The sequence below is a fragment of the Lepidochelys olivacea genome, assembly GCF_965140295.1.
Source record: "Lepidochelys olivacea isolate rLepOli2 genome assembly, chromosome: 1".
Classification (NCBI taxonomy): Eukaryota; Metazoa; Chordata; order Testudines; family Cheloniidae; genus Lepidochelys; species Lepidochelys olivacea.
In genome coordinates, this window is record NC_140411.1 from 164,594,520 (window position 1) to 164,617,402 (window position 22,883).

At 44.5% G+C, this 22,883-nt stretch overlaps 1 protein-coding gene across 1 annotated transcript; it reads right to left on the reverse strand.

The window, feature by feature from the left end:
• Positions 1 to 21,190: 21,190 nt before the first annotated feature.
• On the reverse strand, positions 21,191 to 22,681 carry LOC311512655 (uncharacterized protein). The gene is made up of 2 exons (XM_084614006.1): positions 22,253 to 22,681; positions 21,191 to 21,665 (listed from the first exon to the last, which is right to left on the reverse strand). The coding sequence occupies exons 1-2, from the start codon at positions 22,656 to 22,658 to the stop codon at positions 21,580 to 21,582; spliced, it is 492 nt and encodes a 163-aa protein (XP_084470132.1). The 5' UTR covers positions 22,659 to 22,681; the 3' UTR covers positions 21,191 to 21,579.
• Between the last annotated feature and the right edge of the window lie 202 nt (positions 22,682 to 22,883).

A 22,883-nucleotide genomic window follows, 5' to 3' on the forward strand; every position in this document is an offset into this window, starting at 1 on the left:
CTCTATCAGTATTATAGAGGGCAAACAATTTATGAGTTTACCCTGTATAAGCTTTATACAGGGTAAAACGGATGTATTTAGGGTTTGGACCTGTCAGGGTTCCCTCCCCACTCTGAAGTCTAGGGTACAGATGTGGGAACCCACATGAAAGACCCCCCACAAGCTTATTTCTAGCAGCTTAGGTTAAAACTTCCCCAAGGCACAAATTCTTTGCTCTTGGAGGGTACGCTACCACCACCGAGTGATTTAACAAAGAATCAGAAAAAGGACCACTTGGAGTTCCTATTCCCCCAAAATATCCCCCCAACCCCTTACACCCCCTTTCCTGGGGAGGCTTGAGAATAATATCCTAACCAATTGGTTACAAAGTGATCACAGACCCAAACCCTTGGGTCTTAGGACAATAGAGAAATCATTCAGGTTCTTAAAAGGACCTTATTTTAAAAAAAGGTAAAAATCACCTCTGTAAAATCAGGGTGGAAAATAACTTTACAGAGTAACAAAAGATTCAAAAACACAGCAGAACTTCCTCTAGGCTTAGTTTCAAAGTTACAAAAAACAGGAATAAACCTCCCTCCAGCAAAGGAAAAATTCACAAGCAGAACAAAAGACAATTTAACATGCCTTGCATGGCTTTTACTTACAACTTTTGTAATATGAGAGACTTTTAGAATTGTTTATAGCAGAAGGAGTTTTCTGACTTGATGCTTCTCTGCTTCCCAAAAGAAAACACACTTTCAAATCTGCGGGGAAGGTTTGTGTGTATCTTCTTTCCCCATCGGTCCTGTTGGTCAGGTGCCAACCAGGTTATTTGAGCTTCTTAACCCCTTACAGGTAAGGAGGAATTCTAGGCTACCCTTAGCTGTATGGTTATGACAGGACCCCACTGGGAGTTGGGCATCTGAGTAGCAAAGACAGGAACACTTCTGTAAGCTGCTTTCAGTTAAGTCTACAGCTGTTAGGGGACGTGGTTCAGACCTGGGTCTGGGTTTGCAGCAGGCTAGCGGGTCTGGCTCAAACCAGACAGGGCACTGAAGTCCTAAGCTGACAGGGCAGGAAAGCAGGAGCAGAAGTAGTCTTGGCACATCAGGTGGCAGCCTCCCAGGGGGTTTCTGTGATCCCACCCATCACAAGGTGCCTGTCTCATCTTTAGAGTTATCAATCGACCTTCCTCTGATGCTTCAATAGGGGCATGTTGCAGCCTCCTGGCGCCCTTGAGTCCTGTCTCAGGTTCCTCCCTCATACATCTGGTTCAGCAATGGCCTTCACACTTATCTCTTAACACATACATTCCTCATTCACACACAAAACAGAATTAATTTACACAGAACACTTTGAACAGGAACATCAAATTGCAATGCAAAAGAAAACAATCATGGCACTCTTTTGCTTATTTCAAAATGCTAAACCTACAACAAATTGGTGACCCTCAAAGGTCTGTTACTGCTTTGAAATCAGTCCAGATGTTGGATCATATTAAAGAAGTTCTGTATTAAAATCACAAATGAGTTTGATTCCCCAGAGTTTAAATTCCAGGGTATTACTAATTAAGAGGTCTCTTGGTTTTTGGTACTGTTTCTCTCCCTCTCTGTGTGAAACTTGCAAGCTGCTAATTGTGTTAGTACATTCTAAGACAGAGTCTGTTCTCAAAGCAATTCACAGAGAGAGAGACTCAAAACAATACTCTAACAACAGAAACAGCACCCAGAGACTCCCCACCCTTTTGTTGTATTAACAATTGTGATTAAAATAGAGATAGAGGATGTACGTGGATGGATGCTTGGTGTGGATAATAACTGAATGATCAGGGAGGTGCCAGCCTAAGAATCCAGTGTCCATCGGCTGAAGAAGGCATCATGTGGAAATAACCAGAGGACCCCACCCGGAGGGCAGACTGGAATCCACCCAACAGCCTCAAGAATGGGAGAACCAAAGAACAAGATAACATCTTGGAGCCGTCAGGAATGTGCTATCTGCTGATTGATTCAGCAACAGCATGATGAAGCAATTCCCATAGACTGGCATAGGAAGAAATTCCTATAAAAATAGACTCTAAAAAGTGAGAACTTTGGGGTCTGATTCTGCAAACCAACTTCCAGGAGCATCAGATGAGCATCTGACAAGGCCCTGCTCCCTCCTCATGTCCAGGCCACCTGGCCAGTGGCTTGGCATGAGCAACTCTAAGGCTGGTAACTATGATAACAACCTTGCAGAACCTGTGTGTGTGGGTGTGTATGTGTGTGTGTTTGTATGAATGAATGTGTGAATAAATATGAGATTGAATGGAATGTTATAGCTATAACTAACTGCTTACTATGATTCTTTCTGTATTCACAATAAATGTGGTATTTTGCCTTTTTCCCTTTAATAAGATCCTGCTGGTTTTTTATTTTATTGGTACGACACAGACACAGATTCTGGCTGATGTATCTCTACCCATTGGCCCATTACGCCATTCCTTTCTGTTATTCAAAAAAGGTGGTTGGCAGGATATGATCAGATCATACACTAATACATGCTACATTATTATTCTTTATCCTTCATTCTAAATTATATAAAATACAAACATAATCCTGCTACTACAGAGGTGCTTACTGAGAAAGGCATATGAAGATCTTGGCTCTGATCTGTGGTTGCCAAATGCTGTTCCTGTCCTGTACAAGGAAGGGTGTTTGAATGACATGCTGTTAAAATATCAGACGTGGCACTTCTTTTCCTAAAAAGTAATAAATGACAAACGATTCTCTTTGGATTATGTATCAGGCTGTGAATACATTTTCAGAGGAGCGTGAGGTTTGGAAACAGGAGAAGGAAAGTTTGCGAGAGGAGCTGGAGAAACTGAGATTACAAAATGAGGGGATAAAAAGAGATTTGCAAAGTGCTCTGATGCAAAATGTAACTAATGTCCAGTAGATTGCTGCTTTAACTCAAACTTGTCAGGAATTGGAATGTGATATGGATGCACAAATGCAGGAAAAACAAAAGTATAAATTGGAGGCAAAATGATATAAAGGGGCTGTGTCAGTTTTAACTGAACAAGCTACAAAGCCACCTGGAAAAGAGAATCATATGAAATGCATCAAAGTGATTAATAAGCTGGAGTCTGCTTTGGTGGCTAGGACATCTATTTGTAGCATGGCTTTTGATCATGATCCCTGGAATGACAAGGATTGGGAAAATGTTGTGAAGGTGTGGCGGGGGGAAAAGCGCAAGAGAAGGAGGAAGAATATGTAACGCCAAGTGCCCCTCCACCTCCATATGAATGTATGAAAGAGGAAAAGAATGGCAAAAGGGTGTGCGTGTCATTACAGTCTGGCAAAAAGTATGGGAGTGAAGCAGCAAGTCAGCCTACGTACCATAACATTGATATACCCATAAGGCATCCACAAGTGATTAGAAAACAGAGATATAGAGCTAAATACAATACTGATGGTACAATGGTGAAGGATCAAGAAGGGAGCTTGGTATTTGAACTTCTGGATGAGGAGGATAAGCCTGTTGAATCAAGGGAAGTAATGGAAAGACAGCCAGCGGTGGTGGTTCAAATACCTAAATTCCCCGGCTATGTATTAGAAGAAACAACTCGCCCGTTAACTCAAATTGAAAAGCAGGCATTAGCTAAGCAATTAGGTCCCTTGACTCAAAAAACATGTCCGACTTGGTTAATGGGATACACTGTTAGAAAACATCTGGATTTGGGAGACTTAAGGGAGCTGGCAATAACTTGTGTTGGCCCTACAGAAGGGATGGCGGTGTTAGCAGAGCTTGAAATGGAGTCAAATTGAGAGGACAGAGAGGCTGCAGTACAGAGGATAGCTCGATATTTCTTAACCTCTTCTGAGTTAAGAACAGGAGTACTTGTGGCACCTTAGAGACTAACAAATTTATTTGAGCATAAGCTTTCGTGGGCTACAGCCTACTTCATCAGATGCATAAAATGGAACATATAGTAAGTATATATATATACACATATACACACACACACACACAGAGAAGTTGCCATACAAACTGTAAGAGGCTGATTAGTTAAGATGAGCTATTATCAGCAGGAGAAAAAAAACTTTTGTGGTGATAATCAAGATGGCCCATTTAGACAGTTGACAAGAAGGTGTGAGGATACTTAACTTAGGGAAATAGATTCAATATGTGTAATGACCCAGCCACTCCCAGTCTCTATTCAAACCCAAGTTAATGGTATCTAGTTTGCATATTAATTCAAGCTCAGCAGTTTCTCGTTGGAGTCTGTTTTTGAAGCTTTTCTGTTGCAAAATTGCCACCCTTAAATCTTTTACTGAGTGGCCAGAGAGGTTGAAGTGTTCTCCTACTGGTTTTTGAATGTTATGATTCCTGATGTCAGATGTGTGTCCATTTATTCTTTTGCATAGAGACTGTCCAGTTTGGCCAATGTGCAAATGTACATTTATCTTCTTACTATATGTTCCATTCTATGCATCCGATGAAGTGAGCTGTAGCCCACGAAAGCTTATGCTCAAATAAATTTGTTAGTCTCTAAGGTGCCACAAGTACTCCTGTTCTTTTTGCGGATACAGACTAACACTCGGCTGCTATTCTGAAACCTGAGTTAAGAAAGGCAGTTTTACTGGTGCATCAGGAGGAGAGAGGGTCAGTTATTGTTGTAGGCAGGTTCTCTAGCTGATATGGAGGAACAGCCGGTAACAGATTTGTTATATCATGGTTTAAGGGAACCTATTAAAGTGTTTATAGGATCCCGAGAGAGTTGGATCAGGCTAGATTGATTAAATAGCCCGAGAGGCAGAGAAGGTGGTAAGCAGAATAAGTGGCTCCTCCCGGAAGGTGGTCAGCAAGGTTTCTTACAGCAACCAAGAAGGCTACAATGGTCCTAATCATGCTTGCGTGGGACAACCCAACAAAGTACATGGAGGGTCCGGTGGAGGATCGGTGCAAGCACAAATATGGGCTCTACTCCAGGAGAAAGGAGCGGATATGGTTCGTTTAGATGGACAACCTTTAGAGGTTTTATTAAATGCTGTGAATGATTTGGCAGGGAACAAGTCACAGCCTGTGCCACAATCTGGGGCTAGGGCTGTTGAGATTGTGGGAACAGCTACCGGAGATCTGGTAGGCCCTTACAGCTTGTTGTCCCAGGAATTGGCTAAGATGCATGTGGCAGCTTCCCGTCAGGGTAGCTCCATATCTCAGTAGGGTTGTCTGGCTCTTAGCAACCTCTGTCCCCAAGATTGGACATCAGTGGCTAAATTACAGCCCCACATAACTGGTAGACCTTACGTGGAAGCGGGGCAGGTGGGGGCGGGAGGAAACATACAATGGTTGCTAGCATTAATTGATACAGGAGCGGAGGCAACTCTGATTAAATCGGTGCAGGAGGGTGTGCAGAAAGGACAACTATTCCTTTATTTGGATTTCAAGGCAAAGGAGTGAAAGGGATTTTATTGAAAAACCTGCCATGGGTAACAGTAAGTTTTGGACAGATACAGTGGTTTGTAACAGCATGACTGAAAATGCCATCTAAGGTGCAGATGTGGAATGGCAAGAGAAATGGATAATTGATCTGGCAGGAGGTTTGCTGTGGAAAAGGGAGACAGGGATTGTGAGTGAGCAGGTGATTTCAGGAGGATTAAGGAAAGGAGCTTGCAAAGCCGTAGCAGAGGTGATGCTACCAGATAATGAATGGACTGGGAGTTCCCTATGGTGTGGGCCAAGAAGAAATCCGAATGTGGGGGCATACAAGCAGCAGTGGAAATAGTAGGAAAATTTGTAAAACCAGTTCTTCAATATTTCTATCTTACAGAAGCTGTTCCACATATAGACGAATTGCTACAGGATTTAAAAAGAACAAGAAGTGGGGGTGGAGTATAAAGTCCATACAGTTCTCTGATCTGGCCTGTGCGGAAATCGGATGGATGGTAGTGCCTCATGATTGATTATAGAAAAATCTGTGGCTACAGTCCCGCTGGCACCAGCTATACTGGCTGGAATAGCTGCAGCTGCTAAATGGTTCTCTGTCTTGGATATTGCTGTCTGTTTCATTGCCATTCCATTAACCTCTGAGAGTCTGTCTTGATTTGCTTTTACATTCCAGAACAAACAGTTAACATTTCAATGTCTCCCCATGGGTTGCCACGATGCTCCAGGTATAGCACATGTGACAAAGGTGTGGGATCAACTCCCGGATTTGGATAAGCCATGGGTTACTTCTTATGTGGATGACATACTGATAACAGCCATTTCCCAGGAGGAGTGTAAACATCGAACTAAACTGATCCTGGGAACAGTGGAGAAAACAGGCTTTAAATTAGGCACATTTAAAGGCACAAGGCACAGCTGGTACAGCAAGAAGTTGAGTACCTAGGTACTATCTTGGAACAGGAGGGTTGTACTATCAGTAAACAAAGAGTGAAAATCTTAAGCACCCTCCCTAAGCCAGTGGATGTGCATTCAGTTAGGGTATTGTTAGGAGCTGTTGGATTTGTTCAGGATTTTATATCAAATTTTGCTAAAATATGTAGACCCCTGTGGTCCCTAACAAAAAGAAACCAACAATGGGGCTGGGGCCCAGAACATGATGAGGCATTCAGGAAGTTAAAAGAAGCAGTTATGGCTGCACCAGTATTAGCATATCCAGATCCAGCTGAAGCTTTTTACTTCATGGCATCACACAGCTTGGGAGCTACAGCTGCAGTACTACTGCAGGAAACCTGTGGAAAGCAAGGCCCCGTTGCTTAGGGAAGGCGCAGATTAACACCCCATGAGTCCACATTTTCTCCATGTGAAGGGGAATGCTTGGCTGTTCTATGGGCCTTACAGAAATGGGAATACATAACAGGACAAGCTCCTGTTATTGTAACCACAGCTCACACCCCTGTGAAACTGATTCTGCAAGGAAAGACTTCTGATATGAGAGTAAGTGATCATCATTTGGCTAAGTGGGCCCTGATTCCACAGAACTGCAGAGAGTAAATAGAATTGTGGTGAAGAGAGTAAAGGAACCCCCACTACTTCCATATGATCTAATAATAGAAGGGGAACAACATGAAGGTCCTGTGCCCATTGTGACAGGGCAAGGCCAGATGGCTATAGAAAAGTAGTGGGAGACAGATATATTAGCCCCAGGCTAAACAAATTCCTGTTACTAGGATAAGTAAATGGCAGCTGCTCTAGGTCAATTAAGTCACCTGGAGCTAATTAAGATATTTCCAGAAGGCAGGGAAGATAGCTAGGTTGATTGGGACACCTGAAGCCAATCAGAGACTGGCTGAAACTAGTTAAAAGCCTCCCAGCCAGTCAGGTGGGTGCGGATGTCAGGAGCTGTGGGAGGAAGTTGCGTTGTTGGAGAGACTGAGCAGCATACAAGCCATTATCAGGCACAAGGAAGGAGGCCCTGAGGTAAGGGTGAAATGGAGCTTGAGGAAGTGAGGGCTGCTGTGGTGAAGTAGCCCAGGGAATTGTATGTGTCATGTTTCTAAAAGGTCAGCTACCATAGCTGATACTATTAGGGTCCCTGGGCTGGAGCCTGGAGTAGAGTGGGCCCAGGCTCTCTCCTTAGCCCCCCGATTAATCACTGAGACTGGGAGACAACAGAGACTGTGCAAGGGAGGATAGCTTCTCCTCACCTCCCTCGCTGGCTTATGATGAAAATGGCTCAGTAGGCTGTGACCCTTGCCTCTAGAAAGAGAAGGACTATGTGGAGGGTCACAGTGAGCCTCTGAGGCTTGCGAAATCCGCCAGGAAACGTGGGACCCACTGAGACAAGGACAGAGCTTTGTCATACCATACAGACACAGTATAGATTCATAGAATCATAGAATATCAGGGTTGGAAGGGACCTCAGGAGGTCATCTAGTCCAACCCCCTGCTCAAAAGCAGGACCAATCCCCAATTAAATCATCCTGCCAGGGCTTTGTCAAGCCTGATCTTAAAAACTTCTAAGGAAGGAGATTCCACCACCTCCCTAGGCAACGCATTCCAGTGTTTCACCACCCTCCTAGTGAAAAAGTTTTTCCTAATATCCAACCTAAACCTCCCCCACTGCAACTTGAGACCATTACTCCTTGTCCTGTCCTCTTCTACCACTGAGAATAGTCTAGAACCATCTTCTCTGGAACCACCTCTCAGGTAGTTGAAAGCAGCTATCAAATCCCCCCCCTTTCTTCTCTTCTGCAGACTAAACAATCCCAGTTCCCTCAGCCTCTCCTCATAAGTCATGTGTTCCAGACCCCTAATCATTTTTGTTGCCCTTCGCTGGACTCTCTCCAATTTATCCACATCCTTCTTGTAGTGTGGGGCCCAAAACTGGATACAGTACTCCAGATGAGGCCTCACCAATGTCGAATAGAGGGGGACGATCATGTCCCTCGATCTGCTCGCTATGCCCCTACTTATACATCCCAAAATGCCATTGGCCTTCTTGGCAACAAGGGCACACTGCTGACTCATATCCAGCTTCTCGTCCACTGTCACCCCTAGGTCCTTTTCCGCAGAACTGCTGCCTAGCCATTCGGTCCCTAGTCTGTAGCTGTGCATTGGGTTCTTCCATCCTAAGTGCAGGACCCTGCACTTATCCTTATTGAACCTCATCAGATTTCTTTTGGCCCAATCCTCCAATTTGTCTAGGTCCCTCTGTATCCTATTCCTGCCCTCCAGCGTATCTACCACTCCTCCCAGTTTAGTATCATCCGCAAATTTGCTGAGAGTGCAATCCACACCATCCTCCAGATCATTTATGAAGATATTGAACAAAACCGGCCCCAGGACCGACCCCTGGGGCACTCCACTTGACACCGGCTGCCAACTAGACATGGAGCCATTGATCACTACCCGTTGAGCCCGACAATCTAGCCAACTTTCTACCCACCTTATAGTGCATTCATCCAGCCCGTACTTCTTTAACTTGCTGACAAGAATGCTTTGGGAGATCGTGTCAAAAGCTTTGCTAAAGTCAAGAAACAATACATCCACTGCTTTCCCTTCATCCACAGAACCAGTAATCTCATCATAGAAGGCGATTAGATTAGGCAGGCATGACCTTCCCTTGGTGAATCCATGCTGACTGTTCCTGATCACTTTCCTCTCATGTAAGTGCTTCAGGATTGATTCTTTGAGGACCTGCTCTATGATTTTTCCGGGGACTGAAGTGAGGCTGACTGGCCTGTAGTTCCCAGGATCCTCCTTCTTCCCTTTTTTAAAGATTGGCACTACATTAGCCTTTTTCCAGTCATCCGGGACTTCCCCCGTTCGCCATGAGTTTTCAAAGATAATGGCCAATGGCTCTGCAATCACAGCCGCCAGTTGCTTTAGCACTCTCGGATGCAGCTCGTCCGGCCCCATGGACTTGTGCACGCCCAGCTTTTCTAAATAGTCCCTAACCACCTCTTTTTCCACAGAGGGCTGGCCATCTATTCCCCATGTTGTGATGCCCAGCGCAGCAGTCTGGGAGCTGACCTTGTTAGTGAAGACAGAGGCAAAAAAAGCATTGAGTACATTAGCTTTTTCCACATCCTCTGTCACTAGGTTGCCTCCCTCATTCATTAAGGGGCCCACACTTTCCTTGGCTTTCTTCTTGTTGCCTGTTAGGATATAGATATTCAGGCCTGTCTGTAAAGGCCCATACTCTAAGAATTTAGGTGTATTCTTATCATTTGGCTAATTATAGAGGTATAAAAGAAAGAATCAAAATCACTATCTGCTGGTGTAAGGGTCTTCTCTTACTGTGACAGTTTGTGGCCCTGTGCTTAGGCTCAGGCCTTTGGCTAAGCAGCAGAGGCAGCCATAAGCTGGGAAGCGAACGGTCACATCCTCACATTCCAAACTAGTCATATTGAAATAAGGTGCTATTGGGCTGTTAGGCACTATCAGGACAGAATTGTATTCCTATCACTTCCAGAGAAAGGGAAGTGCCTAGAAAATGTAAAAGGAAACTTAGTTTGATAGCATCCTGTCTGGCAAGAACTCACTTATCAATAGCTGGGATGTGAAATCCTCACTTCTGTATTGTTTTGTCATTATAGTTCCCACTTTGCTATTGTTTGTCTGTATAATCTCTCTGGTTCTGTGATTGTTCCTGTCTGCTGTATAATTAATTTTGCTGGGTGTAAACTAATTAAGGTGGTGGGATATAATTGGTTACATAATCATGTTACAATATGTTAGGATTGGTTAGTTAAATTTCAGGAAAATGATTGGTTAAGGTATAGCTAAGCAGAACTCAAGTTTTACTATATAATCTGTAGTCAATGAGGAAGAGGGGTGGGAGGGGGTGGGTGTGTGGGTGGGTGGGGGAGATGGGAACAGGGAATGGGGGTAAGAAAATTGGAATCATGTTTTGCTAAAGGGGGAAATGGGAACAGGGAATGGGAGTAAGGAAGTTGGAATCATGTTTGGCTAAGGGTAGGAATGGGAACAAGGACACAGGTGTAAGGCTCTGTGGTGTCAGAGCTGGGAAGGAGGATACTAAGGAAGGAAACTGGAATCATGCTTGCTGGAAGTTCACCCCAATAAACATCGAATTGTTTGCACCTTTGGACTTCGGGTATTGTTGCTCTCTGTTCATGCGAGAAGGACCAGGGAAGTAAGTGGGTGAAGGAATAAGCCCCCTAACATTGCCAACATACCTGAAGAAACCCTTCTTGTTACTCTTAACATCTCTCGCTAGCTGCAGCTCCAGGTGCGATTTGGCCCTCCTGATTTCATTCCTACATGCCCGAGCAATATTTTTATACTCTTCCCATGTCATATGTCCAACCTTCCACTTCTTGTAAGCTTCTTTTTTATGTTTAAGATCCGCTAGGATTTCACCGTTAAGCCAAGCTGGTCGCCTGCCATATTTACTATGCTTTCGACACATCGGGATGGTTTGTCCCTGTAACCTCCACAGGGATTCCTTGAAATACAGCCAGCTCTCCTGGACTCCTTTCCCCTTCATGTTAGTCCCCCAGGGGATCCTACCCATCTGTTCCCTGAGGGAGTCGAAGTCTGCTTTCCTGAAGTCCAGGGTCTGTATCCTGCTGCTTACCTTTCTTCCCTGTGTCAGGATCCTGAACTCAACCAACTCATGGTCACTGCCTCCCGGATTCCCTTCCACTTTTGCATCCCCTACTAATTCTTCCCGGTTTGTGAGCAGCAGGTCAAGAAAAGCTCCCCCCCAGTTGACTCCTCTAGCACTTGCACCAGGAAATTGTCCCCTACGCTTTCCAAAAACTTCCTGGATTGTCTATGCACCACTGTATTGCTCTCCCAGCAGATATCAGGAAAATTAAAGTCACCCATGAGGACCAGGGTGTGCGATCTAGTAGTTTCTGCGAGCTGCTGGAAGAAAGCCTCATCCCCCCAGTACAAGTGGCCTGTGCAAGAAGCTGGGGATCTACTACAGGCAATATTGGATCACAAGTGGGTATGGTTCACCGATGGATCTAGTTCTTACAGGGAGAGTCAACTTGTTTGTGTAGTAGCAACTGTTTGTTTGTTTCCAGAACACGAACTGGAAATCCCATGTGAAAGGATGTCAGTCCAGGGATGTGAAGTGGCAGCAGTCAAGCTAGCATTTGAAGCAACTCCCTTGGACTGTGATATGGTCATATGTTCTGATTCTCAATGGACTGTGCAAGAAGTAAGCATATGGGTACCCATCTGGAACAGCGGGAAGGCAAAGAAGTTGCATACTGGGATTACTGGAAAACTATTATTGATATTATTCGGAAAAGGATTGGTTCCACAGAAATCAAGCATGTTAAGGCTCATGCTAAACAACATACTCTGGAAGGATATTACAGTGCTAAAGTGGATAAAATGGCTAAAGCAGCAGCTGCAACATCTGTGGTTCACAGTGACATCAAAGTGGTAATTCAATCTCAAATGAAAAACGAAGCAAATCCAGGAAAACTGCAAACAAACACTGATACAGCTGATCAAAAACTTCTAGAACACCACAAAGCATTCATACGGTATGAAGAACAGGAATGGAAACTAGTGGGACAAAGGATAACAGGAGTAGAAGGAGAATGGGAAATAACAAAAGAATAGGTGATCATAGCAAAACAAGGAGATCAAGAAAGATGGGTACCTCCAGAACAATATAAAGAAGAAATAATCCGATTTGTCCATGAACGAGGACATAAACAAGGGCTAAAAGAACATTAGCGCAAGTAAAAAAAGGTAATGTGGTGACCAGGAATGGACAAGCATATGACCACATTTTGTCAACAATGCTTGGTGTGTGCCCAAGTTAACCCTAAAAGCAGGAAAGCAAAAATACTGAGACACCAACCTGACACTAGGGGCTTGTGGCAAAGATTACAAATGGATTACATTGGAGCTTTGCAAAGAACTCCTACAAGGAAAACCTTTTGCTTGATGGTCATAGATGATTTTTCAGGATGGGTGGAAGTAACCCCCACAACAAATAACACAACTCAAACTACACCTCAGGCTTTATGGACCCAAATACTAAGCAGATGGGGTATACCCTTGGTCATGAATAGTGACCAAGAACCTTAATTCATGGGAGCAGTGGTAAAAGCATTATGATTAATGATGGGCATCAAACAGAAATGGCATATAGTCTACCACCCACAGAGTGCAGGAAAAATGGAAAGAAATAGAGAAATAAAAGCCACCTTGACCAAGCAAATTCAAACACAAGGTTGAGATTGGGAAACTGCTTTAACCTGCACTCCTGATAACCATGAGAGCTTTGGGACAAGCTGGAAGTACGTAATCACCTTTTGAGTTAATGACAGGTCGAACTATGAGGACTCCTGAATTCCTACTCCCACCTAGAAAACAGATAACTGAACGGGTACAGAAGGAAGTTTGGATAGCAGATTTGGTACAAACAATTGAAGAAATTTGGGCACAAGAAAATCAGCAAAGACAAAGGGAAGAACAAAGGACCATCTGGGTATCAATGGAAGATAGGGGACAAAGTGATTCTCAAAGAATTGGTAAGTAAAGGTAAGCTAAAACCCACATGGAAGGGACCTTTCCCTGTGAAATATGTGACCAGTCCTATAGTGGTTCTGGTGGCCACTCCAAATGGGGATGTATGGAGACATTTTGATCAAGTCAAACTGTATCCATCAAGTATAATAGTTCATAAACCTATAAGGTAGACAAAATAGTATATAATCATATAAGATGTACTAACCTATAAGGCATGGTTAGAGGCCAGTGTTCTGTTTTTGTTTTTGCACAGACTGATCCATGGAAGCAAGGAATATCCTGTGGAACCTGTTTTGCTTTGTCATCTGTGGGCTCATCTGTCATGTGGTTACTGGATCACCATCCATCTGTCCCACAGGAGAGGCAACCAAAGATTGTGATCAAACAATTCCAACAGCAATGAGGGCTTATACTAAGGATATGCACTGATTTCCTCTTTTGAATAGGGGGTACTAATTTTGAATGGGTAAAGGAATGAGAAATAGAGGTGATTTAAAGCAAAGGAAAGATGTATGGCTTGGGACTGGAATGTCACAAAACTATGGAGTAGAGGTCCTGTATGATGGACCTACCCCCGACCAGGAAGAAGTTCTTGTGAAGATGGTCTCCAACTTATTTAGAGATGCATGGAAAAATTTGAAGCAGTATTTGTAGAACCAGTGGAGTACCTGTACAGGAGGATAGAACGGGGATTTCAATATGAGAGTCCATTCACCTTATTTCCATTTTTTATAGGATGCAGACCTATAACAGCATCTCCGCCAATTGAAAAAGCAGGAGGGGAAATTTGGAAACAGTCCCTAACTGCTGAGGATAATATAGATTTAGGCCCAGTTCCAACTGGCATGAACCTTACGATGAATAACGGTTCAGAGCCATCCTCTGTAGTACTGTCCAAAGATTATGTTTCAACAACTCTTATCTCCCCAGAATTAAAGGAAAAGGAGCTGGGAAAAATGAGGACACAGAACTTTTTATCCAAGCAGCTGATTCCTTAGTTCAGAGATTGGAAAGAGTGGTCAGACCTGGTAAAGATTAGGATGAGGAAGACCGGGACGTGGGAGATGGAGAAGTTTGGCACTGTGTGGTAACAGAATCTGTTCATCCTTTCGGGGCCAAAAAAGACACCCAAGGAATATGGACCTTTCATGAAAGAAAAAGAGCATGTGTTTCTGTGTGGACGCAGGGGTTAAACTCTAAAATATTGACAAAAGGCTGGCAAGGAACCTTTGGAAAAAAAACACACTTTGGTAGTTGCATGAGCATATGATCCAGATAGTAAATGATGTGTATGGACCTAGAGTGTAACTAATTGTATACATAAATCAGGAATTCACTAATCCCAAATTATTGATACTAGAACTGGGGAACTATGGAAACCAGATGTAGCCCAAGAAAAGGTCCTTCTAACCAAAGCACCCCAAGAATGTATAACTCAAGGAGCTTGGTTTGAAAATGGGACTGAGGTTCCCGCCATAGATATAGGAACAACTGTGAAACTATAACATCACTGAAAATATGGACATATGTCAATGGGAATGTAATTAGTGTACCCAGACCATGTGTTCATTAGGGCATTGTGCTGAATCTGTGTTTGAATGGGAATTAGGAAATGAATGGAAAATGGTAAAGGGACATTGCCATAACACCCAAGTTGAGGGATGGGTAGTATCTAGATGTAAATGTCCTGAAGAACATCAACGTGCTTTAAGATGCCATACCTCATATACAGGGAATATACAACATAGGGAAGGTAAAACATGGGTTAATATCACCAAAGTGACCCAGGAACATCCTAATGTAACCAATTGTTCCTCTGAATGCATGGAATGGTTAATTCCAGACCGTGACCACAGGCACAGATACATATATAATGGGTCCAGATTTAAAGTTTATAAACTTATTTCCTGAAGATTGGATGATTGACACTAATTATCCTAACTGTTCTAAATGGATTGCACAATATAAAACATATTGGATCTGGGATGTGGAAAGAAGAGGAATGGCTGAGAGATACCATATGGGAAACACTAAACACCGGAATGGGATTGGGAAACACATGGAGCCTCTCTACCCTAATAGAAAGAAAGAGAGAGACTTTAAAGCAACTGATGCAGTCAGTACACACCGGGAAACAAGGGGAAACAAAAGATGGGATACTCTGTGATGGAATTGAGTGAATTATTGGGGGAAAGTATTCTGGATATCGTTAAACAAATAAGGGATATCCGCTCAGGATTATCCTGGGGAGAAGTTTGTATAGAAGCCCAGAGAACCTTGGGAGAACAATGGAAAGATATTTTGGAACAGAGCCAAAAAGGAACTTGGCCCCAGACTCTTAACTGGGCATTGAGTTAATACTCTTATATTAATCAATCATTCCAGGATACCTGGAAGGTGCAAGTGCATACATGTACCATACGCCAGTGCATTCTTGTCCTTTCCGGTATAGCCAATGGAAAGGCACAGGAAGTGTATCCGGTAATATTTGCCAGCACCTGGGAAAATGAAACAGGGTACTATGAAATAGTACCAGAAGGAAATGGATTATGGTGGATATCTGGATTAGGAGGAAAGCAAATATTAGGATCCCAATGGGAATGGGGTACCTTGGTTAAAGAAGGAAACTGGAATTTGGAATGGAAAGGAGGTAATCTCACCACGAATTTACAGTGGAAAAATGGTTGGTGGGAATTATATGAAACAAACACAGATAGATGTTGGCATCAAAATAAAAAAGGGTAATGTAACAATAAACAACCAAACCTGGTTCATGAACCAAGGGATGTGATGTACTTGTGGAAATATAACTTATTTCCAGTATGATCAATATCAATGGCACTGTCAGATGACTAAAAGCTTTATGACTCACCCTAGATTAACATGGCCAAATTTGAGGGAAATAGAGTGAAATGATACAGATTGGAATATGGAGATACAAACTAATAAAGGCACAATAGATAAAATAGAACGATCAATTAGACTGGTAATATCTGTAAAGGTTATGCTTGCTCAAAAGGATAAAATTGTTGAAAAAGCTGTAGGAAAAAATAAGATCTCAAATGTGTGCTTGGTACACTGTTGTATGTCAAGTAACAACATTGAATGGAGTTGAATGGGCAATGTCGTTTTGGATTTCTGGAACTGCCATATTGTATGTTTCTGTTGTGGATATCAGATGTGTAAGCACTATAAGAAAAAACAAGCTTTGCAGAAAATTTACAAGATAGAGTTGTTGGATTATGCTACTAATAATCTTAAAATAATCCTTTAAGTTTTATAGAAACCAGAAAAGGAGACATGATCTAACAGCGTTCAAATTGTGGGTATGATTGATGCAATATTACATCTTTGGTAATTGAATATCAAATGGGGGACTGTTGGGATGGTGCCAAATTGGTGTGACCATACTGAATGAATGGTGTGAGCATAACTTGACATGACTTAAACATGGCTGAATGGCTACAGAGGATCCTGGGAGCGGGTTCCCTTTAAGCAGAAGCAAATTTGATAAAGGACTGGCAAAGTCTGCATGTGTGATCGATATTGAACCTATTGGTCGGCAAATATGGGCCCATGCAAAAGTAAATATCACATGTATAAAATTCCAACATGGAGCACAGGTCGACCTGGTTATAGTGACCTTACAGCAAGGACACCACGCAGAGAGCCAGAGTGAATGATTGATGCGTGAGTAAACGTGGGTGATCTGCATTCGGGACCACCACCACCCAGCCCCTTCTCAAATACTAATCTGGTAAAAATTAGTAACCACATGTCCCCAGGGCATGCTTTTAAGACATGTGACTCCTTTGAGGAAAGAGTACAAGAATCTAGCAAAGTAAATTACCGTGCTTGGGATTCCTTAATGGATGCTTGAAGAAGCAACGCTGCAAGACAAAGTAGCCAAAACTCTGCTCCATGGGCTCGAGTAGGACTGTGAACCAGAGGGGTCTCAAGGCCACCAAGGCCTTGCCTCAAGGGAATCCAAGACAGACCAGAGGGCTGAGAAGAACAGAGCAGGAGGGAAGAAGCCATCTATAAAATTGGTAACCACCTTCTCTGTTTGCCAAGCAGGAAGGAACTGCGTGAGGCTAGCGCAGGGCCTGTTTGTGTGTGTTTGTGAGAGACTCGCTAAGAGGAATGCATAGCTCTTAATGTCTAACATTGGAGTTGTGTGCTTAATATAACCCTTTACCGCTTGTGTCATTCCTTCTCAATAAGATGCTGTGTACTGAAGATAATTACTGTGGTCCTTTTTCACTGATAGGACAGTAATCTGCTCTACCAGGAGCCAGTAAAGATCCATTTCAGGGGTAGTAGCACCACCTGTTGTCAACACTCATGTATGCTGATATTATCCACTTAAAACAACATTCTTCATTAGCGTAAATCAGTTTTCACTCAAACATCTTACCCAATTGGAATTGATGACTTGCATGATGACTTTAGTATGCTGTAAAATTTCTTCAAATGTATACAGCACCTATTATTCAGTAGAATTTTCCAAATACTATGCAGCACAGCTGAACCCTAGCAACTTCGAGAGGACAATTGAAATTATTTGCTTCACAGTACTGCAAAGGTGTGCTAGGAAGGCAGAGAAAGAAAGGATAGAAATTTTAATACAGTGACTTTCAGTTCTGAGCAGTAGCAGAATCATTGAACTTAGTTTTAAAATCCAAAGATACAATAGACAAGGTGGGGCATAGAGCTTTTGGTGCTTACACCATACGGAGCAGTTGCTTAAGACAGACCCTGTCATACAGAGCTGTGCATTAGAGCTTGCCAAGTTGAAATGAAATTCTGAAGAGACTTTTGAGTCAAAGAAAATAAAATGATCTGTGAGGACAGCCTGTCAGAAATGAGTAGTAAGACAATTAAAGTTCCATTTGAAGAGGTATTTCAAAATAACATTTAATGTTAAAAGAATTACATTCAAAAAGATAACACTGAATACACGTAAGGCCTTTATTTCATATACCACGTTTCAACTTCTGCTGTTCTTTCGCAGTAATCACCTTTTTCTTCTGGAAAATTAAGCTTTAAACCTATGTGACTTTGAAGTTGCAGTTTCTATAAAAACCAACTGAACTAGTGTTTCTGCTTTACCTCATTAATTTTGCAAAGAAAGTATCCTTACTGGACACATACTAAGCAAAAGTATTTTTTACTGTTCCTAACGTCAGGCTTTATGCTCAAGTTTCTTAGGGCTTGTCTACACCCAAGTTATATACTGCATTATCCATACCAATATGGCTAACGTGTATATAATCTCCCTAGTATGGCTGCATTCATCAGTCTAATCTACACAGCATCAGATCAACACAGCATGGCAATACGCACTAGAAGATGTGATTTCTAAAGTGTACCAACATTTGGGGTATGTCTACACTACGAAATTAGGTCAAATTTATAGAAGTCGGTTTTTTAGAAATCGGTTTTATATATTCGAGTGTGTGTGTCCCCACAGAAAATGCTCTAAGTGCATTAAGTGCATTAACTCGGCGGAGCGCTTCCACAGTACCGAGGCAAGCGTCGACTTCCAGAGCGTTGCACTGTGGGTAGCTATCCCACAGTTCCCGCAGTCTCCGCTGCCCATTGGAATTCTGGGTTGATATCCCAATGCCTGATGGGGCTAAAACATTGTCGCGGGTGGTTCTGGGTACATATCGTCAGGCCCCCGTTCCCTCCCTCCCCCCGTGAAAGCAAGGGCAGACAATCATTTCGCGCCTTTTTTCCTGAGTTACCTGTGCAGACGCCATACCACTGCAAGCATGGAGCCCGCTCAGGTAACCGTCACCCTATGTCTCCTGGATGCTGGCAGACGCGGTACGGCATTGCTACACAGTAGCAGCAACCCCTTGCCTTGTGGCAGCAGACGGTACAGTACGACTGGTAGCCGTCATCGTCATGTCTGAGGTGCTCCTGGTCGCCTCTGTGAGGTCGATCAGGAGCGCCTGGGCAGACATGGGCACAAGGACTAAATTTGGAGTGACTTGACCAGGTCATTCTCTTTAGTCCTGCAGTCAGTCCTATTGAACCGTCTTATGGTGAGCGGGCAGGCGATACGGACTGCTAGCAGTCGTACTGTACCATCTTCTGCCAGGCAGGCAAGAGATGAGGATTGCTAGCAGTCGTATTGTACCATCTTATGCCAGGCAGGCAAGAGATGAAGATGGCTAGCAGTCGTACTGTACCATCTTCTGCCAAGCAGCCATGAGATGTGGATGGCATGCAGTCCTTCTGCACCGTCTGCTGCCAGCCAAAGATGTAAAGGATAGATGGAGTGGGTCAGAACAAGAAATAGACCAGATTTGTTTTGTACTCATTTTCCTCCTCCCCTGTCTAGATCACACTGCAGTCACTCACAGAGAAGGTGTAGCGAGGTAAATCTAGCCATGTATCAATCAGAGGCCAGGCTAACCTCCTTGTTCCAATAACAACGATAACTTAGGTGCACCATTTCTTATTGGAACCCTCCGTGAAGTCCTGCCTGAAATACTCCTTGATGTACAGGCACACCCTTTGTTGATTTTAGCTCCCTGAAGCCAACCCTGTAAGCCATGTCGTCAGTCGCCCCTCCCTCCGTCAGAGCAACGGCAGACAATCGTTCCGCGCCTTTTTTCTGTGCGGACGCCATACCAAGGCAAGCATGGAGGCCGCTGAGCTCATTTTGGCAATTAGGAGCACATCAACCACCACACGCATTATCCAGCAGTATATGCAGCACCAGAACATGGCAACGCGATACCGGGCGAGGAGGCGACGTCAGCGCGGTCCCGTGAGTGATCAGGACATGGACACAGATTTCTCTGAAAGCATAGGCCCTGACAATGCATGCATCATGGTGCTAATGGGGCAGGTTCATGCTGTGGAACGCCGATTCTGGGCTCGGGAAACAAGCACAGACTGGTGGGACTGCATAGTGTTGCAGGTCTGGGACGATTCCCAGTGGCTGCGAAACTTTCGCATGCGTAAGGGCACTTTCATGGAACTTTGTGACTTGCTTTCCCCTGCCCTGAAACGCATGAATACCAGGATGACAGCAGCCCTCACAGTTGAGAAGCGAGTGGCGATAGCCCTGTGGAAGCTTGCAACGCCAGACAGCTACCGGTCAGTTGGGAATCAATTTGGAGTGGGCAAATCTACTGTGGGGGCTGCTGTGATGCAAGTAGCCCACGCAATCAAAGATCTGCTGATATCAAGGGTAGTGACCCTGGGAAATGTGCAGGTCATAGTGGATGGCTTTGCTGCAATGGGATTCCCTAACTGTGGTGGGGCTATAGACGGAACCCATATCCCTATCTTGGCACCGGAGCACCAAGCCGCCGAGTACATAAACCGCAAGGGGTACTTTTCGATAGTGCTGCAAGCTCTGGTGGATCACAAGGGACGTTTCACCAACATCAACGTGGGATGGCCGGGAAAGGTGCATGATGCTCGCATCTTCAGGAACTCTGGTCTGTTTCAAAAGCTGCAGGAAGGGACTTTATTCCCAGAGCAGAAAATAACTGTTGGGGATGTTGAAATGCCTATATGTATCCTTGGGGACCCAGCCTACCCCTTAATGCCATGGCTCATGAAGCCGTACACAGGCAGCCTGGACAGTAGTCAGGAGCTGTTCAACTACAGGCTGAGCAAGTGCAGAATGGTGGAAGAATGTGCATTTGGACGTTTAAAGGCGCGCTGGCGCAGTTTACTGACTCGCTTAGACCTCAGCGAAACCAATATTCCCACTGTTATTACTGCTTGCTGTGTGCTCCACAATATCTGTGAGAGTAAGGGGGAGACGTTTATGGTGGGGTGGGAGGCTGAGGCAAATCGCCTGGCTGCTGGTTACGCGCAGCCAGACACCAGGGCGGTTCGAAGAGCACAGGAGGGCGCGGTACGCATCAGAGAAGCTTTGAAAACCAGTTTCATGACTGGCCAGGCTACGGTGTGAAAGTTCTGTTTGTTTCTCCTTGATGAAACCCCCCGCCCCTTGGTTCACTCTACTTCCCTGTAAGCTAACCACCCTCCCCTCCTCCCTTTAATCACCGCTTGCAGAGGCAATAAAGTCATTGCTGCTTCACAGTCATGCATTCGTTATTCATTCATCACACAAATAGGGAGATGACTACCAAGGTATCCCAGGAGGGGTGGTGGAGGAGGGAAGGAAAATGCCACACAGCACTTTAAGCACAGCACTTTAAAAGTTTACAACTTTAAAATTTATTGAATGACAGCCTTCTTTTTTTTGGGCAATCCTCTGTGGTGGAGTGGCTGGTTGGCCGGAGGCCCCCCCACCGCGTTCTTGGGCGTCTGGGTGTGGAGGCTATGGAACTTGGGGAGGAGGGCGGTTGGTTACAGAGGGGCAGCAGTGGCAGTCTGTGCTCCAGCTGCCTTTGCTGCAGCTCAACCATACACTGGAGCATTCTGGTTTGGTCCTGCAGCAGCCTCAGCATTGAATCCTGCCTCCTCTCATCACGCTGCCGCCACATTTGAGCTTCAGCCCTGTCTTCAGCCCGCCACTTACTCTCTTCAGCCCGCCACCTCTCCTTCCGGTCATTTTGTGCTTTCCTGCACTCTGACATTATTTGCCTCCACGCATTCGTCTGTGCTCTGTCAGTGTGGGAGGACAGCATGAGCTCGGAGAACATTTCATCGCGAGTGCGTTTTTTTTTCCTTTCTAAGCTTCACTAGCCTCTGGGAAGGAGAAGATCCTGTGATCATTGAAGCACATGCAGCTGGTGGAGAAAAAAAAAGGGACAGCGGTATTTAAAAAGACACATTTTATAAAACAGTCGCTACACTCTTTCAGGGTAAACCTTGCTGTTAACATTACATACATAGCACATGTGCTTTCGTTACAAGGTCGCATTTTGCCTCCTCCCACCGCGTGACTACCCCCTCAACCTTCCCCCCTCCCTGTGGCTAACAGCGGGGAACATTTCTGTTCAGCCACAGGCAAACAGCCCAGCAGGAACGGGCACCTCTGAGTGTCCCTGAAGAAAAGCACTCTATTTCAACCAGGTGACCATGAATTATATCTCACTCTCCTGAGGATAACACAGAGAGATAAAGAACGGATTTTGGTTGAATGCCAGCAAACATACACTGCAATGCTTTGTTCTACAGTGATTCCCGAGTACGTGTTACTGGCCTGGAGTGGTAAAGTGTCCTACCATGAAGGACGCAATAAGGCTGCCCTCCCCAGAAACCTTTTGCAAAGGCTTTAGGACTACATCTAGGAGAACCGCAAATGCCAGGGCAAAGTAATCCTTTCACATGCTTGCTTTTAAACCATGTATAGCATTTTAAAAGGTACACTCACCAGAGGTCCCTTCTCCGCCTGCTGGGTCCAGGAGGCAGCCTTGGGTGGGTTCGGGGGGTACAGGCTCCAGGTCTAGGGTGAGAAACAGTTCCTGGCTGTCGGGAAAACCGGTTTCTCCGCTTGCTTGCTGTGAGCTATCTACAACCTCCTCCTCCTCCTCATCTTCTTCGTCCCCAAAACCTGCTTCCGTATTGCCTCCATCTCCATTGAAGGAGTCAAACAACACGGCTGGGGTAGTGGTGGCTGAACCCCCTAAAATGGCATGCAGCTCATCATAGAAGCGGCATGTTTGGGGCTCTGACCCAGAGCGGCTGTTCGCCTCTCTGGTTTTCTGGTAGGCTTGCCTCAGCTCCTTCAGTTTCACGCGGCACTGCTTCGGGTCCCTGTTATGGCCTCTGTCCTTCATGCCCTGGGAGATTTTCACAAAGGTTTTGGCATTTCGAAAACTGGAACGGAGTTCTGATAGCACGGATTCCTCTCCCCAAACAGCGATCAGATCCCGTACCTCCCGTTCGGTCCATGCTGGAGCTCTTTTGCGATTCTGGGACTCCATCATGGTCACCTGTGCTGATGAGCTCTGCATGGTCACCTGCAGCTTGCCACGCTGGCCAAACAGGAAATGAGATTCAAA